This window comes from Penicillium verhagenii, assembly GCF_028828195.1.
Source record: "Penicillium verhagenii strain IBT 33310 chromosome Unknown utg000004l_segment0_segment0, whole genome shotgun sequence".
In the NCBI taxonomy this organism is placed as follows: Eukaryota; Fungi; Ascomycota; class Eurotiomycetes; order Eurotiales; family Aspergillaceae; genus Penicillium; species Penicillium verhagenii.
Genome location: NW_026643168.1, coordinates 890,103 through 905,456, shown reverse-complemented (window position 1 = coordinate 905,456; position 15,354 = coordinate 890,103). Strand labels below are relative to the sequence as shown.

The following is a 15,354-nucleotide window of genomic DNA, read 5'->3' as shown; positions in this document are numbered from 1 at the left end:
TTCAATATGGAAGGAATTGCATAATTTAAGTGTATGATGCAGTTCGGGGGCTTCAAATAGAAGGAATTACAATCTTCCATACAGGGGGGGGACCCCCCAGACCCCCCCAAGAGAGCAGGAAACATATCTGGAGTTTACATATCTAGAAGAACTTGCAGTAATCTACTATACAGGGGGGGTTTCCCCCCAGACCCCCCCCAAGAAGAGAGCAGGAAACACATCTGGAGTTTACATATCTAGAAGAACTTACAGTAATCTACTATACAGGGGGGTTCCCCCCCAGACCCCCCCAAGAAGAGAGCAGGAGACACATCAGGTGTTTGTATAACTGGAAGAACTTGCTGTAATGTATACTGGGGGGAGACCCTTTTTTTTACAGATGTAGTAGTTATGCGGCAGCTAGGGGGGGGGGTGCAGGGATCACATGTAAAAAGGTGCAAATATGTACCCTTAGTCAGCACTGTCATTTTGGACCCTAGTAGGGTCAAAGTCATGTGCCTGAATCCCATAGATAGCTTCACTTCGTTCAGCTATTATGGATATCACCTGAAACTTCGCGATGGAAGCGCAATGGGCCGATATTTGGGCTTCGGATCCTGATGAAGCAACTGACCCTACTCCGCCGCGTAATGTACCTCCTGTTACACCTGTTTTAGCAGCCAATTCGACCGATTCCCAAGCCCTCGACCTTACTCAATCAGGTACTCCACCACCAATCGATCCCCCCAACGCAACTGCCGATCTATCTGACACATTACGCACATTCCCTCCTCGCCCAAATCTTGAACATTATACCTCCGCAGAGCTTATAATTAAAGTTATAAATACCTTTAAGAGATAGAGGGTAGTAAGAAAGTGGAGGGTCGTGCGAGCTTGACTATATGATTTTGTCCGGTGGAAGGTGGGTTATTTTTTTATCAAACTCGATTAATAAAGGCCAATCTCATTTTTATACTTATATATGATCTTGAACTTAAACAACATCAAAAACGTCCAAAAACGTCCAAAAGTGACAAAAAACGATAAAGGCCAATAAAAATGACAAAGAATGATAAAAAACAACGACAAATCAACAAAGGCAAATTTCATTTTTATAGCTTCACTTCGTTCAGCTATCTATGGGATTCGGGCACATGACTTCCAGCGGCTAGGTATCAAAATGACAGTGCTGACTAAGGGTATATGTTCTACACCTTCCTATTTGGCCAATTCCCCCCCATAACCCCATATTATAGTGTAGCATCTCGATCTGTATACAATGGGGGGGGGGGGGGTCTGGGGGGTCTCCCCCCAATATAGAATACTGCAATTCCTTCCATATTGAAGCCCCCGAACTACATTACATGCGTAAATCATGCATTTCCTTTCATATTAAAGCCCTTGAACTGCATTACATACGTAAATCCTGTAATTTCTTCTATATGAGTAAGACTCCGGATATCTACCAGGTGTTCTTTGTGACCCAAAAAAGGGGGGGTTGGGGAACCCCCAGGGAAGATTGTTTACCCCACTGAATTTACCCTTTATTCAGCACCCTTAATAGCAGCCTGGTGCCAGTATAAGGTATCTTACTTATATATGATCTTCAGCTTGAATAACGGCCAAATACGTCTAAAAACGTCTAAAAACGACGAATCAATAAAGGTCAATTTCATTTTGATACTTATATATGATCTTGAGCTTAAACAACAATAAAAAACGACAGAAAATGACAAAAAACGACAAAGACAAACTTTATTTTTATACTTATATATGATCTTGAGCTTAAAAAACGATAAAAAACGATAGAAAAATGACAAAAAACGTCCAAAAACGACAAAGGCCAATTTCATCTTTATACTTATATATGATCTTAAGCGTGAACAACGTCCAAAAATGTGCAAAAACGACAAAAAACGACAAAAAACGACAAAAACGACAAAGGCCAATTTCATCTTTATACTTATACATGATCTTAAGCGTGAACAACGTGCGAAAATGTGTAAAAACGACAAAAAAACGACAAAAAACGACAAAGGCCAATTTCATTTTCATACTTATACTTGATCTTAAGTATGAAAAACGACAAAAAAACGACAAAAAAGTCAAATTGACGAAGACCAATTCTATTTTCATATTTATATATGATCTTATGAATATGAAAAATAATAAAAAACCAGGAAAACCCCAACAAGAACAAAACCGACAAAACCGACAAAACCGATGAAAAACCGGCAAAAAATTTGAAAAAATTTGAAAGAGTTACAAGAAAACCCGAAAAAAAACCCCGGAAAGAAATTGACAAAAAAAAGCAAAAAAAAATATTAAAAAATATTAAATATGCTTTATGGGTAAGTACTTCCTACAACTCAAAAAAAGCAAGGTCTTTGTTTCATCATGATCAAAATTACTAACTCAAGCAATAGACTTTCTATATAAATACTATTTTTACAGCCCCTCCGGGGTCGGTATACCGATCACTTTGTTTATCTCTAGGGAAACCTCTCACCTTTCTTCTACCCGCCACTCTTGCCCCTCCCCGTGGATTCTTAGGGGTGGAAAAACAGGGGACAAAGAGAAGAAGAAGAGAAGGCTGTGAATTTGAGAACGGAAAATGGAGAGAGAGAAGGGTAAAAGAGATGGGAAAAAAAAGACAAAAAAAGAGAAAAAAAGAGAAAAAAGCAAAAAAAAACAGGAGGCGAAGAGTTCGAGAACAGAAGAAACAGAAGAAGAAGGGTTAAACTGATACGAAAAAAAGGTGAAAAAAAGAGAGTGAGGACATTAATGGAAGTTTGAAGAGTTATGCTTGGAAAAACTCGACAACATGGATGTCTGGAGGCATTCCACCAGTAACCACTCTTGCGCACGGTCAGCATGTCGTGGACAGGCTACTATTTGTGTGTGGGCTGTGCTGGTGTCTTCACGCACCGTCTGTTGAGATCAGCTTACTATACATGATACTAACCAGCTGGTGGGTAGCCAGCAGTCAAAAGAATCCACAGGCACTCGAGAGGAAGTTTTTCTGGTTTTTCTATTTCTGTGTAGTGTGAATAAGCTATGAAAAGGGCTACAGTAGTATTCGAAATCAGATTTACCTCGACACTCTTCCACTTTCATTCCCGAGCCCCACCTTGCAACACGCTAATTTGGTCTATTTTTAGCCGTCCCGATTAACCCCTGTCAGGCTGTATTGTATTCCATGGTAATACAGTGATATTCGAAATCAGCTTGACCATCAATCTCTCCCTCTTTATTCCCCAGGCCCCACCCAAAAGGCACTATTCTGTGTTAGGATACCTTTCCGCTGGCCTTGGATTTGTTGATGTAGCCTCGACCAGCTCGCATAAATTACAGTAAAGTTACCTCTTGTCATTTTCGCATATTTCCGCAAATCACCAGCCACACATGACGTGACACGGACGGGCAAATAAAATAGTTTCTTTGCGAGCTACAGTACTATATATTGAACCTTCTTGTAGGACTCAGCTTCCCGCTGATTTTCGTGACTTATTCACATGCTGATAACCATATTATATAGCGGTTTGCCGTCTCCGTTCGTCTCTCTAGTCTTATCGCTAGCCAGATTGGGACCACTCCGTAGAACATGTGGCTATTTTTTCAGCTTCGACAGAATTATTTTCCTTTCAGAAGGAACGTGTTAAAGGCTTGCTAACGAAACACCAGCCATCAAAGCCAATGAAGATTCCATCCCTTACATAAACATTGCGTATGCAATGACCCTGACCATTTACAACACTCTCGCAAGAGCAAGGGGGATTTAGCGGTCCTCGTTGTTTGATGGCCACCCAATAAGTTTATTTAACGCAAGTTCAGCTTCTCATTCCTCGTTTGCCTTGCTGTTGTCAGTCACATTCTTGCAGATTCAGTCGATTTGGTTAAGGCGCTTGGATGTTTTGGATGACTGGAGGCTGAGCTTTCTGTGTTGCCAGGAACAGTAAGGAAAGATATAAATGTGTTGAAGTATCCAGGAGAACTAATTCCAAAGTGATACACTTTTGAGACTAGTTGCCAATGACAGTGACCGATTTTAAATCTCCCGAAATGGCTGTATTGCCTCCAGACAAACCACCTCTTCAGCATGAATATTCTCGTGCACAAAGAAAAATCAGTCTCCAGTCATCCAAAACATCCAAGCGTCTTAATCAAATCGACCGAATCCGCGCGAATGGCGTTGGCGAACACATCGCGCTACCACAGTTGGTAGTTTGTGGAGACCAATCCGCAGGGAAAAGTTCGGTCCTCGAAGGGATCAGCGGCATACCATTTCCTCGACAGGATGGGCTTTGCACTCGATTCGCAACAGAAATCATCCTCCGACATGAACCCACGGATATCAAAACCACAGCAACCATCATACCTCATTCCTCCAGAAGTGAAGAAGAAAAACGTCTCTTGAGCGCTTATCACCACGTTCTTCATGACTTTGCCGAACTGCCAAATATCATCGAGCAGGCGGCGAAGCTTATGGGGGTGCGTGGCATTGATGAAAAAGCGGAGGGTCCAGCATTCGCAGCCGATGTTCTCAGGCTTGAGCTTGTTGGTAACACGGGCCTCCACCTTACCATCGTTGATCTTCCTGGGCTCATTTCAGTCGCTGAGTCTCAAGAAGATGTGGATATTGTTGAAAAGCTAGTGGACTCCTATCTGCAAAACTCTCGGACTATAATTCTTGCAGTCATACCGGCCACCAGCGATGTTGACACCCAGGGCATCATCCAACGTGCGAGGCGTTTTGATGAAGATGGTCTCCGGACCGTCGGCATTATTACAAAGCCAGATCTCATCAACGCTGGTACAGAGGCACGTATCGCTCGTCTTGCCAAGAACTGTGACCGCACCAAGCTCACCCTTGGGTTTTTCATCTTGAAAAACCCCAGCCCGACGGAGCTGAAGGCAGGTATGACCATAGAAGAGCGACGCAAAGTAGAATTGGCATATTTTTCCACCGAGGTTTGGAAGAAACAGGGGCTGGATCCTTCACGAGTCGGAGTCGACAAGCTGCGCTGTTTTCTGGAAGAGATTCTGGACAGCCACATCGAGCGCGAGCTACCCAGGGTTCGTGAAGATATACGACGTCTTCTCCGGGAGAAGAACGAAGAGCTCGATGATCTTGGAGCGGAACGGAAGTCTCCAAATCAGATACGCATGTTCTTGACAAAGATCGCCACCAATTACTACAACCTCATTCAAGCTGGCGTCGATGGATCATACGGCGGTCGTGATGCAACCTTCTTTGAAATACGAGACGGACGACTCTCGGTTCGACTTCGAGCTGCTCTCCACATAGAGAATGAAAAGTTCTCCGAAAATATCAGACAGCGTGGTGAAAATCGAAAAATCGTCTCATCGGACCACCCTGACGCCGGAAAAGAGAAAGATGGACAAAATTTCGTGACAAAAGAGGGTATGATTGACTGGATTCGGCAGGTATGAGTTGCTGCTTGGGAGATGACTTTTTATAATACTAAATCAGCGCAGGTATATGATCAAACGAGGGGCCAAGAGTTACCGGGTAACTACAATCAAGCTCTCCTCGCGGAGCTATTCCATGTGCAATCATTGCGATGGGCTGAAATTGCTCGAGAACATATTGTGGCGGTCTCGAAGATCGTTTCCCAGTTCGTCCACGCGGCGCTGACGTACGCTATCAAAGATGGGAAGGTTCGTGAAAATATTGGTCGCCTAGTGAGCACCACGTTGGAGGCAAATGCTGAAGCAGCGGAACACGAACTTGAACAAATACTTCAAGATGAAACCCGACAGCCCATCACTTACAATCATTATTACACGGACAACATCCAGAATGCAAGAAATGAATCCTCGAAGAGCCTCATTGAGGACTCTGTGCGTGGTGCGATCCATAATGATTGGGGCGGTACTCTACACTTACAGAACACAGAAGAAGACTGTGTTAAACTGTTGTCGTCCCTCAAAAAGCGTGTCATTGTCGATATGAAGGAGCAAGCATGTTCTGAAGCAAAAACCGACTTGATGGCTTATTACAAGGTCAGTTTCAGGTGTTTTTGAGAAGAATTCGCTCTGACTATCAACTAGGTTGCACGAAAAACGTTCGTGGATAATGTCTGTCGTCAAGTCATTGAGCGACATATTTTAGTCAAGTTGGCCGATGCATTCAGTCCCATGACGGTTAGCTTATATTCGGAAGAGGAGCTTATCAGCTTGGCGATTGAGTCTCCGCAAATTTGCCACATTCGTTCGGATGCTCGCCGGCTTCAGGCTGCTCTAGAGCAAAGCATCCGTGATTTAGCATGATAGGTTGAGTGAGTTAGACTGCTCCGGCGTGGTTTTTTTCCCACAGGGTTTTCCCACGTTCACTACGCAAATGCGGGAGGGGAGCAAAGGACAATCTTTGCTGCATTTTCTGATCGATAATTATTTTAGTCATTTCATATGTCGAGCGCGCTTCATATTCACTCATTAAATTACTCAAATCTTTTGAAGCGATATTCATAAAAAGATAGCGGGTTTGAAGCCGAAGCTTTTAAAATCACATTACACTCGTAGTCAACGAGTTAATCTTACTGTAATTTACGCGAGCTGGTCGAGGCTACATCAACAAATCCAAGGCCAAGGCCAGCGGAAAGGTATCCTAATAGAGACTAGTGCCTTTTGGGTGGGGCCTGGGAAATAAAGAGGGAGAGATTGATGGTAAAGCTGATTTCGAATATCACTGTAGCACTAGATAAAAGGTTTTGTAGAAAAGTGTAACCAGTAGAGAAATAGTATTCGCCTCGACGAATCAATTGTACACGTGTATAAGCTTCTTGATACATCATAGATATCTGCCTGCCCATCATATACATCTAGGATGATTCAATCTAGGTCTCGGAATAGAAAAGAGACAGTTCGGCCTTCCCGTAGTTATCATCACCATCCTTCTTCATGTTCAACACAATTTTATCCCCGTTAACTCTTCCAACGAACCTGGATTGGGAATTTAGTGGGTAGTTCTAAGAACAAAAAACGATGAAGAAAGAAGCGGACAAACTTACCAGTAGTATTGATCTTCACCAACAAAGATCTCGATTTTATCACCATCAAGCTTGGTGATGGTGCCGGCTCGGGCAAAGTTACTCTTCAGCTCGCCGCTGAAGCTCTTGGTCCACTGTCCGGAGAGGACGGCAGTTGATCCTGTTCGGAAGCCACCGTTGGTAACGAGGGTGATGACCTCGTCTTTGGTTGCGTAGCTGGTGTTGGTGTTCAGTTTGCCTGTGTAGACACGCATTGTGAAGGACGATGCAGATATGCGAGGGATCGAGTAGCTTCGAGGGAGGTAGAGTGAACGGATTTGATCTGAGCTGTTGGAATGTTTGAGACTGGTCTGCGGAATAACAAAGCATTCTATGTTCTGTGAGAGTTGAGTAGTATTTATAGCTTTGTTTCCATGAAAGCAAAAATTAATGACACGTTTAGCTCCATTATTGTAGCGTGCTTATCGTTACACAACATAGATGCAGCTGCGGAATGTCCGGCGGAGTACGTAAAATATTGCTGGTAAGGTGGATTACTGGAGAAGAGGGTATCCAATGGAAGATGTAGATGCTGAATATTATCAGGAGGAACCCTGTATATCAAGATCTTAGGCAGTAGAAGGCCATGGTTCCGGTCTGCGAGCTGATGTACGAGTCAATGGTTGAGCGGGGAAGATTGTCACACAGCATCGATCAGTCTTCAGCCAGGGGGGCACATCAAGTGCATTAGAGGGGGAACAGTAGTATTATGCATCGATGTATCATGTGGGTCCAATACTCTTTAATATTTTGGAGCTGGACCTAGACCTAAGCTTGAAAGTTTTTGTAAAGACAAAGAGAGTAGATTTATTTCATGTGAAAACTTTACAAAGCTGATCTAGCCAATCCATGTACGCAGAAACTAGGTACACGCTGACAAGATGTAGTCAACCAATATTCAAGAAGTTAGCCTGCTCCAGTAGAAGAGGAATTGGTAAAAGTCATCTTTGTTGATTAATCTCGCATTGCACGCATTGCATATGAATAAAAGCGGTAGTAAACCGGGCTTCTGCGGAAGTTGTCCTAAGAATCTGATATTATTGGTCCCGTCACACCAAAGGGCCGCCGCACATGCGCTTGCATGAACCAGTTAGCTGGGAGCGGGTCAGCTTCTTCTAGGAGCTACCATGCACTCACACGTCATATGTGTAACCATAAATGCATTATGCATGAGTGCCTGGAAATGGTCAGATTTCCTCAACCAATGAGCGCGAGCCAGGATTGTGGACAGGATCAATTAAGGATGCTCATGGTTTAAGGTGAGAATAGAGCTTCAAAGGCGAACTACAGTAGAGATGGAGAAAGATGGAAATATTGAAAAATGTTGAACAGACAGGTCGTCGGTATACAGATTAGGGATCCAGCTAACTATATAACCTCAACAATTCGTACAGGAAATAGAAACAAAAAACATTTTAATCAACGCTCAAAACAATCAAAGTCAAACAGGAACGATTCAAAGCTCCTCCTCATCCTCAGGGAAAGAAGGCTCAGCAAGATCAATCTCCCAAGTAATAGTCTCAAGAGCCAAGTTATCATCATTAGCAGCAGCCTTTCCAGCGCCGAAGCCCTTCAAGTTCCACTTCTCAACACCCTCGAAACCCTGGAGATCGCCGCCGAAGTCACGGAAGAGGTCAGCGTTGAGGTCACTGTACTCAGAGTAGTCCTTGGGCCAGTCACCCAGACGCTGGACAGCAAGCTTGAGCAGGTGGAGGTGCTGGCGGACATGCTCGCCCTCAGTAAGGGAAGAGCCGTTGGCAGTCTCCTCGATGTTGAGCTCGTAGGCGGAGCCATCCATGCTGAAGCTGTTGTCGAGGCCGCCCTCGATCTCGGCGAGGGAGGGGTCGACGAAGATGCGGAGCAGGTTCTCGTGCACGCCGGCCGCCTTCTTGTAGTACTTGTTCGCCATGCTCTGGCCGCCCTTGGCGGTCTGGTAGCGCTGGGCGATGCCGGTGTACAGCTGCGTCAGCAGGGTGGACATCTCCAGGGTGCTGGAGTGGCGGGGGCCGTTGACGCGGCGGCAGTTGTACACGATGTCCTCGGCGAGGCGGACGGCCTTGAGCGAGTCGCCGGTGAGGTAGCGGGCGAGGATGAAGCGGCGGGCGAGGCTGAGCGTGACCTGGGCGGGCCAGGTGACCTGCTTGTTGCGGCTGGCCCAGAGTCCGCTGAGGAGCCAGACGAGGGTCTTGTAGTCTTGCTGTTCGCCGAGGAGGCCGATCAGGATGTTCAGGTAGTCCAGGTTGATCTGGGAGAGGTTGATCTTCAGGTCGCTGATGACGTGGAGAACCTCCTGGATGATGACGGCGGAGACGCTGTGCAGCTTCTTCTGGGTGGCGGCGTCGGGCTGGGGAGCGACGGTGCGGCCGGTGATGAAGACACCGATTGTGAAGACGAACTTGACGATCTCGGGGGTGCGGAACACGTCGTGGGCGGAGATGTACTGGAAGGCGGCGAGGGCCAGGTTGGCGGCATCGTCGTACTTCTTCGCCTCGAGCAGCTTGATGACGTGCAGGTTGCTGGCAATACCGACCGAGCGAACGAAGTTCGAGGACTGGTGGGTGTTGAAGTGGGTCAGGATGACAGTGATGAACACCTTGACCTGGGCCTTGTCGGTAACCTTGGTGCGCTTGCCCTCAGTAGCCACGAAGTAGGCCACGAACTCGTCGAAGACGCGGACGGCGGCAATCTGGCGCTGGGCGCGCAGCAGGAAGTGGTACAGGCGGGTGGCTGACAGGGTGACACTGTGGAAAGTGGCGGTCTTGCTGGAGGTGTAGCTGCGGAACTCCTCGAAGTAGACGTACTCAGTGGTCAAGGACGCAAGAATGTCAGTGATGCTGGTAGTCTGCTGGTGAAGGCTGTGCTGGAGCTGAGCAAGGAAGACCAGGCTCTGGCGACCCTTGGTGGTCAGATCAAACTCAGAGGTCTTGACGTTGGTAGTATCCTTCATGACAACCTGGCGGTAAAGCTCCTCGGACATCTCAGTAGCCTTGTGGACCTGGTTAGTGGCGACGTAGCTACTGGCAATGGCGATAGCAGCAGAAACCAAAAGGGTGGAAGAGGTGGACTCCTTCAGAATGTTGACGGTAGACTCCTTCAACTCCTTGTGGACAGACTCAACAGAGCTGTGTCTGTAGTTGAATTCGACCATCTTCTGCATCTGGTTGATAGACTCCTCGTGGGCCCAGCCGTGCTCCTTGCGGAGGCTTGTAACGCGTCGGGTCAGGACCTTGGAAGCAGTCTCGATCTGCTGCTTAGAGGCAGACTCGGACTTGAAGGCAATGAGAGTCTGCTCCTCGTAGATACCGTCCAGGATAGCCGTGATCTCATCGATATCAATCTCCTTGGAACCAGTCTTGCGCAGCTCCTCGTAGAGGGTGATGGCCTCGTACTCGTAGCGCTTGGACTCCTGGCAAACCTTGGCAAGGGTGAGAGTGGCCTGGATGGTGATCGAAGCAGTAGCACTGAAGACAGTCTTCACCTTGGTCTGGTAGTCAACGGTAACCTTGTGGATAATGTCATAGTTGGTACGAACGGAGCGCAAGCAGTGAGTGTAGCGGGTGAAGACCTCCTGGACGAAAGAGGGGTTCTCGAAGCGGGGCTGCTTGGGCTGGCTCAAGAAGGTGGTGAACAGCAGAGTGAAGTAAGCCACGGCATCGGAGTAGCGGCTCTGGTTCCAGAGCTCGGTAGCGACCAAAACAAGGGGCTCGAGAGCCTCGGGCTTGCAGGTAGGTGAGTCCTTGTTCAGGGAGCGGATGATACGCTGGTAGTACTCGACGAAGATAGGACGAGGACGAGTCAGCTCAGCCAGGGTCCACAGAGTCTTGATGACAACAGCGTGGTCACGGCCGTAGTGCTTGATGTAGTCGTCCAAGACTTCCTGGCGGGTACTGATGACGTTGTCGGGCTGAGAGTTGCGCTCGTAGAAGCGAATCAGGGCCTCAGTGACACGCTCGCGCACCTTGTCGTCAGCAGGACGTCCAGTACGAACGGCACGGTAGACACGAATGCGGATGTTCTCCTCGCGAGGGAAGCGACGGCGATAGTGGTAGTACTGTCCGAGGCGTTCAGCGTACTCAATGGCCTGGTTGGCGTTCTTAGTGGGCAGAGCGACATCCTCGATAGAAGGAGCGAACAGAGTAGGCCACAGACCCTGGAGAACCTTCTTGATAACGCGAGTGGCATCCTTCCAGCGGTGCTGGGAGCTGAACTGCTCGATCAAAGTGGTGGTAGCAACGAAAGAGCTCTCGTCGAACTTCTGAGACGAGAAGGACTCGTAGATGGTTTCCTCAAGGGTGGACTCAGACACGCTGGAGTGGGATGACTGGGTCGACTTCATAACGTGCTCAGAGGTGCTGGTGATGCTTTTTTGGATCTGCTCAAAGCGAGAAGACTTAGTCTGGCTGGTGCTCTGGTAGTAGCTGGAGATCTGCTTGAAGATAGACAGGGCAGCAGCGGAAAGACCAACGGAAGCCATGACAGTGGCAATCTCCTCGAAGTGGTGAGAAGACTTCTCAGAGATGGCAATGCTGGTGTGACGGTGCTCTTCCCAAACGCTAGACAAGATGGAAGAAGCCTCAGTCTCACGCTTCTCAGTCTTAAGGAATTTGGAGTAAGCGACGACAGCCTTCAGCTTAGTCTCCTCCCAGAAGGAAGTAGTCTGAATGCGGCATTCACGGTTAGAGCGTTGCCAGATCTCAACGTAGATGCGCTCGGCCTCCACAATCTTGCCTTCAGCATGGTACTTCTCGGCCAGGGCAATAAGAGCCTCGTAGTCAAAGCCATCATCAATAGATTCATCCTCCTCGATGTCCAGGACGAAGCGGATACCGCCCTCGCTCTCCTGGCGCTTGTGGCCCTTGAGGTGGACGTGAAGATCACCGCGGGAGCCGTCACCAGCCTCGTAACCAGTGGTAATGGTGGTGATGATGGTGGTGATCTCCTTGATCTTGTGCTCCTCCTTGGTCAAGCGGTAGTGCTCAATCAGGGTCTTGAGGGTAGACACAACCTGCTCAGAAGAGTTACCGTAGTGAATCTTGTAGCACTCGACAATAAGCAGGAAAATCTCCTCACGCTGAATCATGATGTCAGTGCGAGAAGTAGTGGTCTGCGTCGAAGTCAACTCCAGGAAGATGTTGGCAATCTTCATGGTGATGAGGTGCTTGGTCAGGAGCAGATCACGGCTCAGGATGGTAAGCTCGTAGAAGAGAGGAATAGAGTCGGTCACCAGGTTGATGTCACGGCGCAAGAAAGCCAGGGTGATGATAGACTGGAGGGTCACAATGTGCTTAGGAGTCAAAATGTTGCGGCACAGGTTGGTGACAGTGGTCTGGTAAGAGATCAAGGTCGGGGTAATGATAGTGTGCCACAGGGTGTTCTGGAGCAGCAGCAGGGTGATGGTAGCGGGGAACACCTTGCTGAACTCCTTAGCAGTGGGGACATCACCACCGGTGGTGTAGACGGTAGTCTGCTTCAAGTGACGAGGCCAGTAGCGAACGGCGAAGTCAAGCAGGGGGTTCCGCTGCACAAATGAGGTAGTGTCGTGGCCATCAAGAGGAGTCAGGGAAGGCTCGTGCTGCTCGGGAAGAACGCTCTTGATGTAGATGAAGAGACGAGTGACGAAGTCAGCATGGTGGTCCTTGACAGTGGGCACCAGCTTTCCCTTAGAGTGGATCTCCAGAATGGAAGAACGGATCAAACCGTGGCGCAGGTACACTTGGCCATCCTGGATGAAGACCAGGCTGTTGACAGTCTTCAAGAACTCCAATGGCTTCACAGGGGCATCGCTCACGATGTGCTTGGTGATATCAATGGAGAACAAGACACCAAGCTCCTTTGGAGTGAAGGGACGAACGGCAGTAGCAAGCCACAGCAGGATTTGACGGGCCTCGGGCTTGACAGCGGGGTCCTGGATGGCTTGCAAAACAAACTCAGTGATAGTGACAGGGACCTTGCTGTTAACAATAGTCTCCACGATCTTGTGGAGAGCCTCCGGGGTCTTCTCCTGGCGAACACGCTTGGAGCACAGCTTGGCCCAGAGGAAGGAACCCTGGGAGCCCTCAGTGATCTGGTCAACAATGATCTCCTGCTCCATCTCAGGCAGGCCCTGGAAGACAGCCTCATCCTCGAAGCTGGCACGAACAACAGTAGAGATATCATCAGCAACGCGGTCCTCGGGGATCTGCAAGTGCACCAGATCCTTGGCAGCCTGGGGCTTCTCAACACCCAAAGTAATAAGCTTAACACCAGTACCGTTGGCAGTAGAGTTGATCAGCTTCTGCATCAGAGCTGTCTCGCCGCCAACGGCCTCATCAACACCATCAACAACGATGACGAGCTCCTTGGCTTTCGCGAGGGCAGCCGCGAGAGCGCGCTCCAAGGCAGACCAGAGGATGGAATCGTACTGTGCCTCATCGGTGGTCTTCTTGCTGCGCTCGTAGGCATCGCCCAGGATCTGCAAGAGAGCAGTGTTTCCAATGCGCTTCTCGAAGAGCTGGTAAAGGATGGTCTTGACGATGGCAATTGAGGTGGTCTCAGCGGGAACGCGCGAGTTGATGGGAATGTAGAGGGTCTTGTAAGAGACACCAGCAATGGGGTCCTGAAGACGGTCAATGATAACGGAAGCAGTGACAGTCTTTCCGGAGCCGGGCTTTCCGGTCAAGGCAAGGGTGCGGCTCTTGTTCTTCAGGAAGTGGGTCAGGTAGGGGGAAACCCAGAGGCAGGTCATCTCCTCACGCTCGTGGGCAAGGTGGGAGGTGTTCTCAGCCAAGTGAGCCAAGACGCGGTCCTCGGGGGCGAGCCAAGCGCGAACGTCGCGGACGACGGAGACACGATCAGCACTAATGTTATCGCGAACGAGCTGGTGGCGCCACATAGCCTCGGAGATCTTGCTGCAACGCTCCTTGAAGGCAATGATCGGGCCGGGGAAAGAGTCGTAAATGTGAACAGACACGGATGCCTTGGTCATTCCACTGATAGCATTGTGGTAGTGAGTGGAGACATCGTGAACCAGAGTAACCAGGTCAGACAAGGCAAGAATGAGCTGCTCCTTGATCTCCTGCGAGACTTCGAAGAGCTCAGTACGCTCCAAAAGGTTGACGAGGGTAGAGGAGGTGCTATAGAAGAAACCGAATGAGGTCATCAGAGCCTCGGAGTTGTCCTTAGCGAGCTAGATAAGATATCGTTAGCATTGGTTTGTTCAATTGGCGCAGCCTTGATCAATTTACCTCAAGAAGCATGAGGCAGTAGCCGTAAGACAGACGAGTGGCCAGGTAGCTGTCGCCGGCGAACTTGTTGACGTTCGACTCGAAGTGGTGCAAACGCTCAATAAAGAGGAGAGCCCAGGACAGGACCTTGTCATAGTTGCTTCCCTCAGGAGGCAAGTGGCTCATACGCTGAACACGGATCCACTCCTTAATGGATTCGTAGCTGCTGTTCATCAGACGAGACGAAGCGTGGGCTCCGAGCTCGTTACCACTGCGCTGGTACAGGCTCTGCACCAGGCTGCCCAGGTTGGAGCCAGCGGCACCGCTGAAGCTGCGCTGGAGGATTCCTGATTCCCGGCGAGTAGAACGGCCATTTTGGGAGAAGGCATCATTGTCAAAGTGAGCCGAGAAGGAGGAGACCTGGCGGGAGCCACCAGGGCGCTCATAGAAGGAAGAGGCAAGGTTGCCCGGGACAGGAGAGACAAGACCAGGAGCCATAGTGATTGTCTGTTGTTCGGAGGAAGGTTTCGAAGGTATGGATATGGTCGTCGGGATTGAAATCCTTTGTTCGATGTGGGTATTACTATGAGTTCTTGGGGAGGACGTTTCTCGTGGCGGATGATTATGATCTGATAAAGCTTTTTGGTTTGAGCAACAGCCCCTAAAGCAGCAGAGGAGGCGAGACAAACCGGCGAGTGGTCTCGGTAAAATGCGAGATGTTTAAATATACAGTGGCATTTAAGCACAGTATTGTTGTAGGGGGGTTAGAGAAAATAGAAAGCTGGATCTGATTCCTTGTAAGATTGGGAATCTACTCGGCTTTTGTAGCAGCACCAACTCTGGTGGCAATCATTGATAAACCCTGGACAGGTCCTTTTGGGTAAGGGCTTGGTGGAGGTACATAGCTGTATGGAGCTTCGTATAAATCAGAATTACGTCTAGTAGATGGTACATATCATCAGGTGGGTATGTATGAGCTTCAGCTTTGCTGGGTCCATGGTCTCCACCCTCACCAAATTACCAGACGGCCTGCAGAATTAAACATAGCTCCAACTCTGTTATCTGTCAAAAGCGTGGAAATCAAAGAAGGCAATTGAATCCCCGAAAACCCACTCACACGC

At 48.6% G+C, this 15,354-nt stretch overlaps 4 protein-coding genes across 4 annotated transcripts; 2 read left to right on the top strand and 2 right to left on the bottom strand.

Annotated features, from left to right (window-relative positions):
* Positions 1-559: 559 nt before the first annotated feature.
* Positions 560-841, top strand: N7466_003265 (uncharacterized protein; the record flags this gene model as incomplete). The annotated part of the gene is made up of 1 exon (XM_057162662.1): positions 560-841. The coding sequence occupies one exon, from the start codon at positions 560-562 to the stop codon at positions 839-841; it is 282 nt and encodes a 93-aa protein (XP_057023777.1).
* Positions 842-4,011: 3,170 nt separating this feature from the next.
* N7466_003264 (putative dynamin GTPase) lies at positions 4,012-6,273 on the top strand (the record flags this gene model as incomplete). Its single annotated transcript, XM_057162661.1, has 3 exons — positions 4,012-5,427; positions 5,479-6,006; positions 6,055-6,273. The coding sequence occupies 3 exons, from the start codon at positions 4,012-4,014 to the stop codon at positions 6,271-6,273; spliced, it is 2,163 nt and encodes a 720-aa protein (XP_057023776.1).
* Positions 6,274-6,839: 566 nt separating this feature from the next.
* Positions 6,840-7,246, bottom strand: N7466_003263 (uncharacterized protein; the record flags this gene model as incomplete). Its single annotated transcript, XM_057162660.1, has 2 exons — positions 6,840-6,945; positions 7,014-7,246. The coding sequence occupies 2 exons, from the start codon at positions 7,244-7,246 to the stop codon at positions 6,840-6,842; spliced, it is 339 nt and encodes a 112-aa protein (XP_057023775.1).
* Positions 7,247-8,487: 1,241 nt separating this feature from the next.
* Positions 8,488-14,731, bottom strand: N7466_003262 (NACHT domain protein; the record flags this gene model as incomplete). Its single annotated transcript, XM_057162659.1, has 2 exons — positions 8,488-14,196; positions 14,255-14,731. 2 exons carry the CDS (start codon positions 14,729-14,731, stop codon positions 8,488-8,490), a joined length of 6,186 nt encoding a protein of 2,061 aa, XP_057023774.1.
* Between the last annotated feature and the right edge of the window lie 623 nt (positions 14,732-15,354).